This window comes from Seriola aureovittata, chromosome 7, assembly GCF_021018895.1.
Source record: "Seriola aureovittata isolate HTS-2021-v1 ecotype China chromosome 7, ASM2101889v1, whole genome shotgun sequence".
NCBI classification, from domain to species: Eukaryota; Metazoa; Chordata; class Actinopteri; order Carangiformes; family Carangidae; genus Seriola; species Seriola aureovittata.
Window position 1 is genome coordinate 23,394,977 of NC_079370.1, and position 12,760 is coordinate 23,407,736.

General features: G+C 41.7%; 1 protein-coding gene across 1 annotated transcript; it reads right to left on the minus strand.

Annotated features, from left to right (window-relative positions):
• Nucleotides 1-6,840: 6,840 nt before the first annotated feature.
• pou3f2b (POU class 3 homeobox 2b) lies at nucleotides 6,841-11,356 on the minus strand. Its single transcript, XM_056381320.1, has one exon. It carries the CDS (start codon nucleotides 11,042-11,044, stop codon nucleotides 9,899-9,901), a length of 1,146 nt encoding a protein of 381 aa, XP_056237295.1. The 5' UTR covers nucleotides 11,045-11,356; the 3' UTR covers nucleotides 6,841-9,898.
• Nucleotides 11,357-12,760: the final 1,404 nt, after the last annotated feature.

Below are 12,760 nucleotides of genomic sequence, written 5' to 3' on the forward strand. Positions count from 1 at the left end.
GTGTCATGCTGAGGCTTCGTTAGTGTGACTGGGAGAGAAGTGGGGTCATTCTCAGCTAGTGAAGCCTTTAGTCAGGATGACGGACTGAATAGTAGTGGTGGAATGATCCTTTATGCCTTAACCCTCTGCTATTTTACAGTCTATTAATACCACAGGGAGAAGTGACATTAGCCTGTCTTCTTAACGGCCTTTTAATGAATTGTTTATGCCTGGTTTAATGATGTATATTGTGGCCCTGTAATGTGCCCTAATGACGGAGAACGAGGCGGCCTCGGCTGAAGTATTAATTTGTACTGCCTCCCCAATGATTATTCCTCAGCCACCAACACCAACACCACCTCCACCACCATCACCGCCACCGCCGCCGCTGCTGTGTGTGTGTGCAGGCGCAGATGCAAACGTGATTCATGGAGGCTTTCCGCTCTGCGCTACGGCTTGATTTCTTGCTGTCACGCTGCTCTACGAGGCTGATATATCCAGGGGGGATCCACAGCAATTAGTTCAGCTTTTTATTTGTCTTTGAGGAGCCTGCAGACGTAGCTTGATGAATCTGCAGGGGGAATATATGGATGGAAATATTGTTCCTGAATAATAAATCCAACATTAAAATCTAAACAGGGGAAGGGTTAGGGGGCTGGCACAAAGTTGCCCCCCACACTTTCTGTCTTTCTTTCTTTCTTTTTTTCGCCATCTACAAACCACATGAGTGACACAGGAACATACCTTGACAAATATGGCAGCCCCTTGCCAGTCAGTAATAGTCGTGAGACGTGTGCTGTGGTCTGCCGGCTCTGAGTCCTCCTCAGGCTGGGACCCGACAGGCCTCAGACCTGCCTGAGGGAGGCCTCTCTGTGATACCCATCATTATGTGGCTTGGTGTTCCTTCTCTAGTTTCCCGGCTTAGACTCTAATAATGAAGACGTCCCTGTCAGTCCTTGCACTGCTGTGTCTAAAGCTTATTATTTGAGTTTTGTTTTTAAGGATATGGAGAAGGTCAGCAGTGGGTTTGTTAAATCCATCTAAATACTATAATCCATAGGTAGCTTTTTGAAGCAGCAGGGACGCAGTGTTTCTTTAGCCACGTTTAAATCCATGAGGATAACTGTTTTCATCTGTACATAGTGTCCGACTGTGATACTTGGCTGTAATTACTGTAAACAAGTGGTACCGCATTTGAGACAAATTGCGTAACCCTGATCTGATGGTAGTGGTGCAGATATAATGCCAGTGTTTCTCAATATGAAGACCAGATATCAGCGAGTCTCTGCCTGTTCTGTCGCTTATAGGTTGTTTTCTTTTTTGAAGGCAAAGGATACACTTCCCAGACATGCACTCCAGACCAGAGGTTTCCAACTTCTTTGGCTTGTGACTCCTGAGATGAAGCAAAGTCTTCTCATGACCCTTTGTTTCAGGTTATGACCTCAGGGTGGATGGGGGTTATAGGGTGTTAGTTTTCCTTCACAGATTGTTTTATTTGAAGGAGTCTTAGAAGAGGTGAAAGGACTCAGTATGTCGCACGAAATATGGGATCCCTTTAATCTCGATGGCCAGGCTGGGAACCGATGGAACACAACAACAACAACAACAACAACAACAACAACAACCTGCCATCAGACCATTTAAAGGCACTTTAGAAACAAGTCTGTTCATCTAAATTATTGAAAACAGTATATGACATCTTTGTTTCCTTGGAATAACAAATTAAGTAAAAGTTTATTTGAGAATTTTGTCATTCATCTTTTTTTGTCTTTCAATTGTACAATTAATGTTATTACAAATGTTTGCATTCATTTTCAAATCTGGCTAACATGCCATTTATGTCTGTCTATGATAACTTTGATTTTTAAGTGTGGAAAAAGCAGTCTTATTTTGTCCAGTGTGACAAAATATTTGCTCAACTCAAAGTCTACTAAACTAGCTTTTTCTGAGCTTTCGACCACCTGTCACCGTTTTTGTCAGCAAAGGAAATGCCCAGTTGTGACTGGCTCAAAACTAGTCAATCCCCCTTCGTTGATGAAGACCATGAAATGCAGGTGAAAGCACCAAAAAGCTAGTGAGTGGACCTGAAATTGGGATGCTTATTTTTTCATGTATGTTAAAAGATGTTAAAAAATATATAATTTTGTTCAACTCTGGCGAGGACCAGTGCCTCAGGTGTTAGATGTACATTTGAACTTGAAGTAGCAACTAACCAGGAAAACTTTTAACTTACCTTCTCATCATCTTTGATACTTGTAAACTCTCCTGACCGGTGTCCATCTAAAGCTTCCTCCTCTCCCAGCAGCCTTTAACAGAGCCATTTAGAGGCTTGTGGGCGTTCTCACAGAGGATCTGGCACAGACGCTGTGTGAAATGGCCTTGCTCAGAGATGTGCATGTTTCACAAACAGGCCGAGCAATTATAGCCTGAATAATTATGCGCTGAAGGGGAGACACGTTTCGCCCCACTGATCAGCGAAGTTCATGAGAAGTTATAATTAAACAATAACTCGTTTACAAATGAACGCACATGCGCATTTGTGTACTTAAGTGTGCAAAGTGTAATTAGCTGCGATGCATCTGAGTGAGATTGAAGAACAACAATGTCAAATGGTGGAATTATGTTCAGGTCGTGAGCTTGTATCACTGTTATCTGTGTGCTCCGGGGTGGAGGAGGAGGAGGAGGAGCAGGAGGAGGAGGAGGAGGAGTGGGGATGGGTGGTGTGAGCAAAGGGAGACAGACAGACTGAATGGGTGATTGATGCAGAAGGCTGATTCATCTTCACACGAGTCAAAGATGGACATGATGTTTGACAGGGAAACTTTGTACAAAGACATTAGATTAAGATCTCTTGGAGGTAAATAAAGTTCGTCGCAAAAACATTCATTTTCACAACTAATTAGACCCCAGGAAATTATATTGAAACATGATGAAGTTGCACACAATGTTAAATGACATTATGTGATCAGACTAAGATTAAGTACTAATGTTGTTTCTTATGGACAGACAAATATATCTGCTTGTTGTTGTAATTATGATTTAATTTGTCACTCTTTGTAACAAGTTAGTGAATCTGCTAATTACAAATACAGTGTTTCCTCTCAGCAACAGGGCTACAGAAGCGCTGAGTCAGCGTGGCTTGTTTAACCATGTCTTGACACCAGCAGGTACAAACTGTATGTCCCAATTCATCAGCTGCAGCTGGAGGCACCGGCCTCCAGCTGCATGGAAATAAATAAAGCAGGTTGACTTACAGGTGACGCCTCTTTGTGCGAGATAAGGAGAAGAGAGGGAGAGTTTTACAGTAATTCTGATAAAAAAAAAAAAAATAGTGTAAAAGACGCTTTAAAGGCGAGATGTCCTCTCACATTTAGCAGTTGATTTTCATATTGGCTCTAAGTCTGTGCAACCAGTGTATGGGTTAGTGGGATTATCTTGCTATCGGTCAGTCTAGGGCTGCAAATATGATTATTTCCAATATTGATCAATCAATTTTTTCAATTTTTATTTTCTTGATAAATTGTATAGTGAAATGAACATCATGAGTCCACGAGGCTACGTCTTCAGCTGGCCTTTTTCACAGCAGGAAATTTACTCGTCATAGCAGGAAAAGCTCAGGTGTTACTAATAACATTAACAATGGCTGTGTCCCAGTGAGCCATGACAGTGTGACAATGAGCCACAACCCTGAAACTGAAGCAGCTACATGGAGTTCAGGCATCATTAATTGTATTTTTGTAACAGCTGTGCTTTCCTTACTGCTTCTTTTGTCTGACCTACAATTAAAAACATTCAATTTACAGAGATGTCGAACCGGGAAAAGCAGCAAATCCTCCGATTTGAGGATCTGGGACCAGCAAATGTTTGCCATCTTTGTTTAGTAGAGGACCTTTGATGATCTTAACTTTTTAACAGACACATTTTGAGTTGAATATCTTGTACTCAACCTGAGTGGGCCATCTCTATCACATGGTAAAAGCATGTTTGGTCCCTGGTGCTCTGCAGTTCTGGCATGTGGCTTGTTTATAGTGGACTTTTCATACATAATCAAATTTTTTAGTTTAGTGCACATCCCGCCAAAAACACAGGTTCTACCAATCAGTTACGACATCCATTAATGGTAATTTTTTTCTTTTTGAAAACAGAATATAAATGTTGCTGATATGATAAATCTAATGTCATTCTATTCTACAATTGTTGACATAATTTTTCAATGTTTTCAATTTTCCAATACAGTGATTAATAGGTAAATCCATAAATCCAGGATGATAACACTGTTAGTAAAGAGTCAACAGAAGCACAACAACAGTTGTGACATTTTGAGTTGGATATCTTCACTCACAGTAACACTTCTGCCCAAAGTCTGTGTTCAGATTAAAGTATGACTAAGCTCCTTCACCAAAAGGACTGTTGTGCAGTTGCATCACCACACACCTCAGAGTCTAATGTATATTTAAAAAGATTCAACTAGATACTGTGTGATACTCTGTTCTATATAACCTGTATTTAATTATTTAGGTATTGTATTTATTCATCTTTTTAAATGTTTCATGTTCTATGTAAAATGTTTAATTTCAGTTTTTCAGCTTTGATCTGGTCCATAAAAACAGACGGGTTATAAAATGATAAAGTGACATTATTTCATTTCATTTAGAAGGAGAAAAAGGATTTGTACTGTTGAAAGTGTAGCCTACTTTTTTTTGGAGGAACTAAGAATTGCAAAAAGAATGATCAAATAAATAAATAACTGGGCTCTGGGTGTCTGGGTGGGAGCATTACATGGTTAAACAGTTAGGCCTATCAGAATTGTTGACATTTTCTGTCTATTGACTAATGGATTATTTGATTATCTCAAGAAAACCAATAACAACAAAGACATTAATATGAAATGAAAATATGAAAAATGTTTTCCTATAAAACAGCTGTGTATTTCAATATACCGTAAGTCCTAAAGCGGCTCAGTGTGATTTAGTTCAACAAAGACCTATACCATCTCCGGACTGTTTGCTCTGTTTTGCTGTTTTAATATGCTGATATGTTTCTTTAATACTAGCTAACCTTGCTGTGAAGGCCTCTACTATCTTTTGACATTTATTATTATTTGTTTCTGCATCAGCTCCCCTAAACTCCAGACCACAAACTACGACATATAGCCATATTTCCATCATAAGTTGATGATTTAGAGAAGGTTTGAATGTATTCTTTATTTCTGACCCAGTCCTCACAGACAATGAAATGACAGCTTGGACTCACCCTCGGGTCACGCTGGTGTCGCTAGATGGCGCTAGAGCACCGACTATCCCCCTCTGTGCTCCTCCACAGCTCAGTCAGGCAGCAGCACAACAGTGCAGCTTTTTTCTTCCCAGGGAGCCTAATGGGAAATTTCAAGTCACCTAAATAAAAAGGAAGGTGTAATTAACGCGACGCACTATTAATTGCATCTGCTAGAGAGCGGATGAAGGGCACGAGGGCGCATTCTTTTGATTACTGGGCTCCACTAAAGTCTACTTCAGAGATCAGAGAGAGGGCTTCATTTCAGGGTGTCATTTCATGCCAGGCGTCCAAATGGCAGGTCAAACGGCCGTGATGACGCAGAGAGGGACGTGTTTTATTCTCCCGGCATCCACAACAAAACAGCATGAGAAAATGACACCGTTGGGCCTGATCTGTATCAGAGCTACACAGAGGGATAATATCAAATGTGCTCATCATCCCATATAGAGGTGAATTATACATATTACCACTAATTATAAAAAACCAACGGGTTTAAAAAGGTCATTAAAAAATCCACCTCTGATATGAAACCACTCTGCTGCGGTGTATTATGGGGGTATTACAACAGGCCTATATTTTTCACAAGGGCAACACGTTTAGTTTAATGCCATTGATTTGTCCAAAGTAAAAATTTTAAAAACCGTGTATTAGAACAGACATGTTTAGATAATCACACCTACAGTTCCTACAGGAAATGATTCATTGCATTAAAAGTCTGTTCTGTTTATTCCCTTAATTTAGAAGAAATAGAAAAGAGCGTCCTACTTTTTTGTTTGTGGTCAGGTTAATTGGTCATAAATGAGCAATCAGCTATCGATTACCCAATTGATCCGACTCATTTGTCCAATAATGCTGAAGCCGTGTAAATGTGACTCTCAGCTCATCCACAGGCCCCGTCTCTCCACACTGAGCCCCGCTGCACACTCCACAACAGGGACTGGCAGCTCGTGGAGTGAAATGGAGAAGATTACGATTGCAATTAATATTATTATGACAACCACAGAGGGCGACACGTTTTCACACTTGTGTAGTTAAAACAGGAGGTGGCGAGGAAACGGCAAGTTTGCATTTGGGCTGTCACTTTCAAAATAAAATGAACCAGGATAGATCTTAGAGAGATGCTCATATGAATATCACACCACACGGTCCTATGGGAGTATTATAGAGAAATGACATAGCTGCTATAGGGAATGGGAAAATACCAACAGGGTCACCACTGTCAATATCACTGTCACTGCACTGTAGAAATATGAGCATTTTTTTTATCTATTGATCCTGAATTTTCTGATATGATGATGAAAGAATGTAAGGGACTAAATTAAGTCGAATAGGTTTTGTTGTAAAACAGGAAGCAGTTGTTTAAATCTCACAACCCACGTGATGCGTTCAAAGTCTGGGTTGTTTAATTAACCTTCACTTTGTAGGCCTCCATCTCCTGTAGCCCAAGCAAGGAGAGATTTACAGCCAACAAATGTCCAAAACAATGCAATTTTTGTCTTCTGTTAATATAAAAAAATCTTGTTGTTTTTGCATCTTAAAGCAAAACAATAGAAAAACAAAACAAACCCCTGTAAATTTGTGGATTTTAGGGTTTTTGAACACATTTTAACACGCTGATAATCTATGTTTCAGATGAATTCTAGATGTTTTGTTTTTTTTAATTTCCAATACTGTGAATAAGAAACATGAAAGTGAAACCTTTAGCTCCCAAGCAGTGAAACCAAAATATTGCTATGTTGGGCCATGTTCAACCCTTACAGGGACCACTATCGGTCCTCGGCCCCTACTTTGGGAACCCCTAATTTAACCTTAGATGGAAGCTGAGGTTTTCCCAGCCAAAGCCAGTCGATTTAAAAGCAGCCTGGGGCAGAAACAACACATCATCGGCTCATAATCTTCCATTCATCAACCCTGATTTTCTCCCAACCATTAATTCCACCCAAACGAATGGGCTCAGAGCAAGAAGCATTTTTTTCTTTCTTTCTTTCTTTCTTTCTTTCTTTTTCTTTTTTTTTTTTTTTACCAGCACAGCTGTGAGGCAGACAGTGAACTCACCGCTGCAGGTTTCTGCTTTGCTGAATTCAAAGAAAAGAAAAATACATTTAGCCTCGACGTTGGAAAAAAGCTGTTTAATATCAACCCCATTATTTAAAAATGTGCAAGTCCGTCGTTCATGTGTCAAGTGATGAAACACCTACAGGCATTTATCTCCTCTGCTTTATATCTACCCCAAGTTCATCCAGTGAATATGACATAGCCTATATCCCCCCTCCCAAAAAAACAAAACAAAAACCAAACGACTGGTTTAACAAGCAATTAAAGAAAACAACAAGAAAACAGCGTCGGATTGCTACAGGTCTACGTCCCACAACTTGAATTTCCAGTGAATTATGACTTAGATCGATTCATTAAAGCTACCGAGGAAAGAATCCAATGCCAAGATCGTTTCTGCTTGTTGTTTTCTGCAGTGGAACACAAATCAGGAAGAAAAAAAAAACAACAAAAAAACAAAAACAAAAGCTGTTTCCACATGAGAGGAAAAAAAAAACATCCCTGGATATCTGTCTTTGCATAAAACAAAAAGCAAGCTACTGTACGCAGAAAAGATGTATATACATTTAGCTGTGACAGTCCAGGCTGTGGCAATCCCGCTGAAAGATAAAAAATATGTCTCCCTCCTCCCCTACAAAACAAAAGCCTCCTCGGTGTCATCTCATATAGATATCTCGCACTTTGTGTCGTCTATAAAAAAAACCTCATCGTAGAATAAATTACAATCTCATTAACAAAACTAAGAAATAAATTTAAAGGTCTACAAACAATTTGCCCCATAATAAAGCAACTCAGACGAAGATGAACAAAATGGCTGAAATGAAATGAATGGCAACGAGCTCACAGACAAATTAAAATAACACCCTATGGATGATAATAATAATAATAATAATAATAATAATAATAATAATAATAATTTTGATCATATGCTGCAATTTTTGGAATGTCACCAAAATGTGTTTTGGGAAGAAATTTAAAGGCCTTATTATTATTTTTCTTTCTATTCCAACCAACTAATCCTGATGGTAATCGCTGTTTTTATCCTTTATCTAGGTCTGATTCATTTGTGGACTACAGTAGTGTTATCGATTCATCTGAATTCACTTCTCCAAGCACTATATTTTGATTGGAAACACAATCTAATGTAATTTCAGTGCAGACACCGAATGGCAGAACAGAACTCCTTAGACAATTTAAACAAATTAAATCAATTTCACATGGATTTAAAAAAAAAAAATCTTTAGACTCAAAACAAAACACGCCACAGAAAATTATTAAACTGAAAACGAGCATAATTTCGGCAACAAAACGAGCGTTAAATAGCACACAGATACAAGGCAGTAGGTAGGCTATGAATGAAAACTGGATTTTTAAAAACTCAACCTGCTTGTTTTTGAAAACATCAATCCAAAAAGTGCCCCAGTGAAGAAATAAAAAAAAGAAAAAGGGATGAAGCCATGACTTTTAAAGTTATACAATATTTACAAAAGTGGATCCAAATGTTCTGTGAGAGTTGGTGACATATATTTTTGTAGATATATATCTGTAGCCCATCCTGTTGTGGAAAAGTGCCAGATAATCCAATCAATCGCCACGGAGCCTGTCGTGGAGCTGGGAGACTCTCGGAGGGGGGGAAATAAAATTATTCAACGCTGGTTTTCTGAAGAACATTATGGACTTTTTGTTTAGAGCCTACTGCTGTTTGACTTATGGTAGAGGTCATACACTTTTAACCACATCACTGCACGCAGGCCAATTACTGAAGAGTTCAGCCAGTGAGCTGCACACATATAACAATAATAATAATAATAATAATAATTAACAATAATAATAATAATAATAATCTGTGTTGATAACTAAATCCAGACCACAGTCCTCACAGAATAAATAACAGCTGAGTGGCCTGCAGTTTCCCAGCAGTGTTTGAATGCAGAGCGGCTCTGTGCTGCCTGGCTGACAGATGGGACTCGGGCGATGCTCACCCTCAGCTGGACTCCACTGGACTGGGGCTGCAGCCTTTACTGGCCTCCAGTTTACTCCATTAACGCAGCTCCTTTGACCCCCACTGCACCACCCACCCACCCACACACCCACCCACCACTGCTGGACGCACAATTTAGAGCTACAAAACTAAACGCCTCTGCCTCTGCTTTCCCTTTTACGCACAGGAAAAAAAATGTGTTGAGTTTGATACAAAAGTGGCAAATGGAAACCATTCGGCTATGCTCTCTCGTCTGAAGCCAGGTACCCTCCATCCCCTCCCCTCTTTTTTTTCGTCAAGTATGATTTCAATACACAATAGGGGCTACACCTTGAAACTGCGTCGACTGGAGTCACAGTGCTGGGCATGTATCCTCGGAGAACACAACACAGGCTTATGTTCCTTTAGCTCTGGGGAAGGAAAAAATGTCCTGTCCTCCCCTCACTCATTTTCCATTTCTCAGATATTCACTGCAGATATTGTGTAAGTACTCACTGCAATCTATTATACATAAAACACCCACTATATCGTTTCATAGTCCAGTGATTTATATATAACCTTGGGGATAAATAAAAAGGATAAACAAGTCCTGGAGGAGCGGTCCAGCAGAGTTCATTGGACCGGGGTCTGGACCCCGTGGTGCGGCGGCGTGTCCCCGTACACATCCTCGCTCCCCGGCAGAGCTCCTCCGGGAGGGGTCATGCGTTTCTCCTTCTGTCTCCTGTTACAAAACCAAACCCTCACCACTTCTTTCTCCAGGTGCAGACTGTCCGCCAAGCTGATTATTTCCGACGCTGCCGGTTTAGGGCACTTCAAAAAATGGCTCTCCAAAGCTCCCTTTACGCTTACCTCGATTGAAGTCCGTTTTTTCCTTTTCCTCCCCTGCGCGGCGATTTTGTCCAGGCTGGTCGGGCTGCCCGAGGTGGAGTCCGCCTCCTCCAGCCACTTGTTCAACAGAGGCTTCAGCTTGCACATGTTTTTGAAGCTGAGCTGCAGGGCCTCAAACCTGCATATGGTGGTTTGGGAAAACACATTTCCGTACAGGGTCCCCAGGGCGAGTCCCACGTCCGCCTGCGTGAAGCCCAGCTTGATCCTCCGCTGTTTGAACTGCTTGGCGAACTGCTCCAGGTCGTCCGAAGTCGGCGTGTCCTCGTCCGAGTGGTCGTGGTGGCTCTGCGGCCGGTGCTGGTGCTGATGCTGGGACGGAGGGTGGCCGTGTTCGCTGAGGTGCGGGCTGTGGTGGTCGTCATGACTGTCTCTTAGGTTGTGGTGGTGCATCCCTTGCCCGCTGCTCGGGATCAGCCCGTTCACACTGAAGCCCGGCTGGGAGTAAATAAGGCTTTGGCCGTTCGTCGTCGCCATGCTTGGTATGTGCGCCGCGGTGGTGGTTCTCCATGCCCGGCCGTCGTGGTGGTTCCCGTGCGTCTGGTGCACCAGGTGGGGCGGCCGCGACTGGTGCTGAAGGTTGCTGCTGGAGTTGTGCATCTCGTCCCGGGCGCCCTGCACCGCGGGTTTGATGTCCTGCTCCGCGCCGAGCGGGCTGGAGGACCACGGGGCTCCCTCTCCGTGGGACAGCGCCGTGATCCACTGGTGTGCGTGGCTGAGCGTGTGGCTGTTGCTCTGCAGCGGGTAGTCGCTCTGCAACAGGCTCTGTGCGTCCCGGTACGCCGTGGCTTGCTGCATGCTGCCGGGCTCCGAGTGCACGATGGATGCGCTGGAGGTGAGGATGTTGTAGTGGTTAGACGCTGCGGTCGCCATGACTCTCGGAGCCGGACTGGTCGCTCTTATTAAAGGAACCTCGCATTTGACAGATCCTCTCCTGCCCACAGGCGGCTCCCAGGCGCTCTGCCAAGTCTACGCCGAGGCGCACCTGGACTCAGCCCCGCCCCCGCCCCTCATTGGACCTCAAAAGATGATGGACGTGGTTACCAAGGGCAACGGCGCGTTGATTGGCTGCGGGGAAGTCTCAACAAACACTACTCTCTTTGTTGGAGAGGTGTGAGTTGAGGCTCCCGTGGAAGCGGAGAGCCGGAGTGCAGCATGGGGAGACGGAGCACCGGGATCAGCAGTGCAACTGTAAGATACAGTTGATTTACTTTGATAATCATGTTGTAACAAGACTCAGGCTGTAGGTAGTCTAGTTCCAGGAGATCAGGATTCCCTCTGTTGGGAAGATTAATACAACAGCTCTGATGTGCAGGATGTGGAATTATTTATTGAAGTTAGACTTTAAAGTTTGTTGTTAATTGTTGACTGTTGTTAATTGTTGACGCGCACGTTGATGATGTAAAAATTCTGTTATTGTGCGAAACATCTTGATATGATTAGACAACTTTTTCATCTAACCAAAGAGCTAGAATTCAGATTACACAGAAGCATATTCATGTAATCTGCACACTCCATATATAACAGGCTGCAGTCTGGAGCTGTTAGAAAAATCACAGATGAGTGTTTTTCTGCAGTGCTGTGTATTCATATTAATCCGACTGTGTTATTTGTGCAGTGTTTTGTGTGTATGAAAGAAATGACTGAGCATTTGTGTCTTAGAAAATTGAGGGTCTCTGTATAGTCTATCAATCTACCATTACTTTAAAGTGAAGATAACACGAATGAAAACATGACATTTTAATGCACCTGTGCAACAAAGTAACAAAAATAATTGGAAATCTAATTTATTCTAACCGGGTTTAAAACATCTGGCATGTTGAAATAACGACAGATAGGAGACTGTCATCACTGTGTGTTTGAGATCTAAGACGTATAGTGCATTGTAGGAATAAAACCATTTAAAACTAGTTTGTTTTACTGGTATTACTAGTTTCTAAATTGAGATATATCACGAAGGAAAACGCTCAGACACGTTTCAATCAAATTAATTTTTATTTAAATCTTCCTTGTAATAAAACGTTAAAAAAAAAAAAATTAGATTCAATTGTAGCTGAGTGAAATGGACCATGCTGGAGCTCATGCAGCTCTCTCATGTGTGCACCTGCTCTGTGTTGAGAACATACAGGTTAAAGTTTTACAGTCTGTTGGAGCAGTTTGTCATTTGAAAAACTGACACCTACACTGAGGCTGTAAACATCAGTGTAAAGTCTCTTATTTTCCCTTTAGTGTGCACGAATCTTTTATAAATCCTGCTGTTCATGCCAGAATTATCTAAACTTTCTCAAACACCAATCGATGCTTGTAAAAGTGGAGATAGTGTATTTTTTTCCCCCAGTGAAGTGTTGCAGCCTAAATGTGGACATCTTTCATATGTTTTGACTTATGAGAGACAGTCCCTTTAACAGTCCATAAAGTAAACAAATCAACTTTGGTGCCCAACAGGGCTGTAAAGTTAATTTTACAATCCAGTCTCAGTAGGAGTGGCTGCACACAGAAAAAGGAGGGTCCCTGGACTGAAGCTGAGGTTCTATATCATGAATGACTATAAAGACTTTTTTTTTAAAATAAGCTATTTAGTTCCAAAAA

Bases quoted from the DNA above. Each gene is read 5' to 3' on its own strand.
- pou3f2b (XM_056381320.1), bottom strand. From the start codon at position 11,044: ATGGCGACCGCAGCGTCTAACCACTACAACATCCTCACCTCCAGCGCA.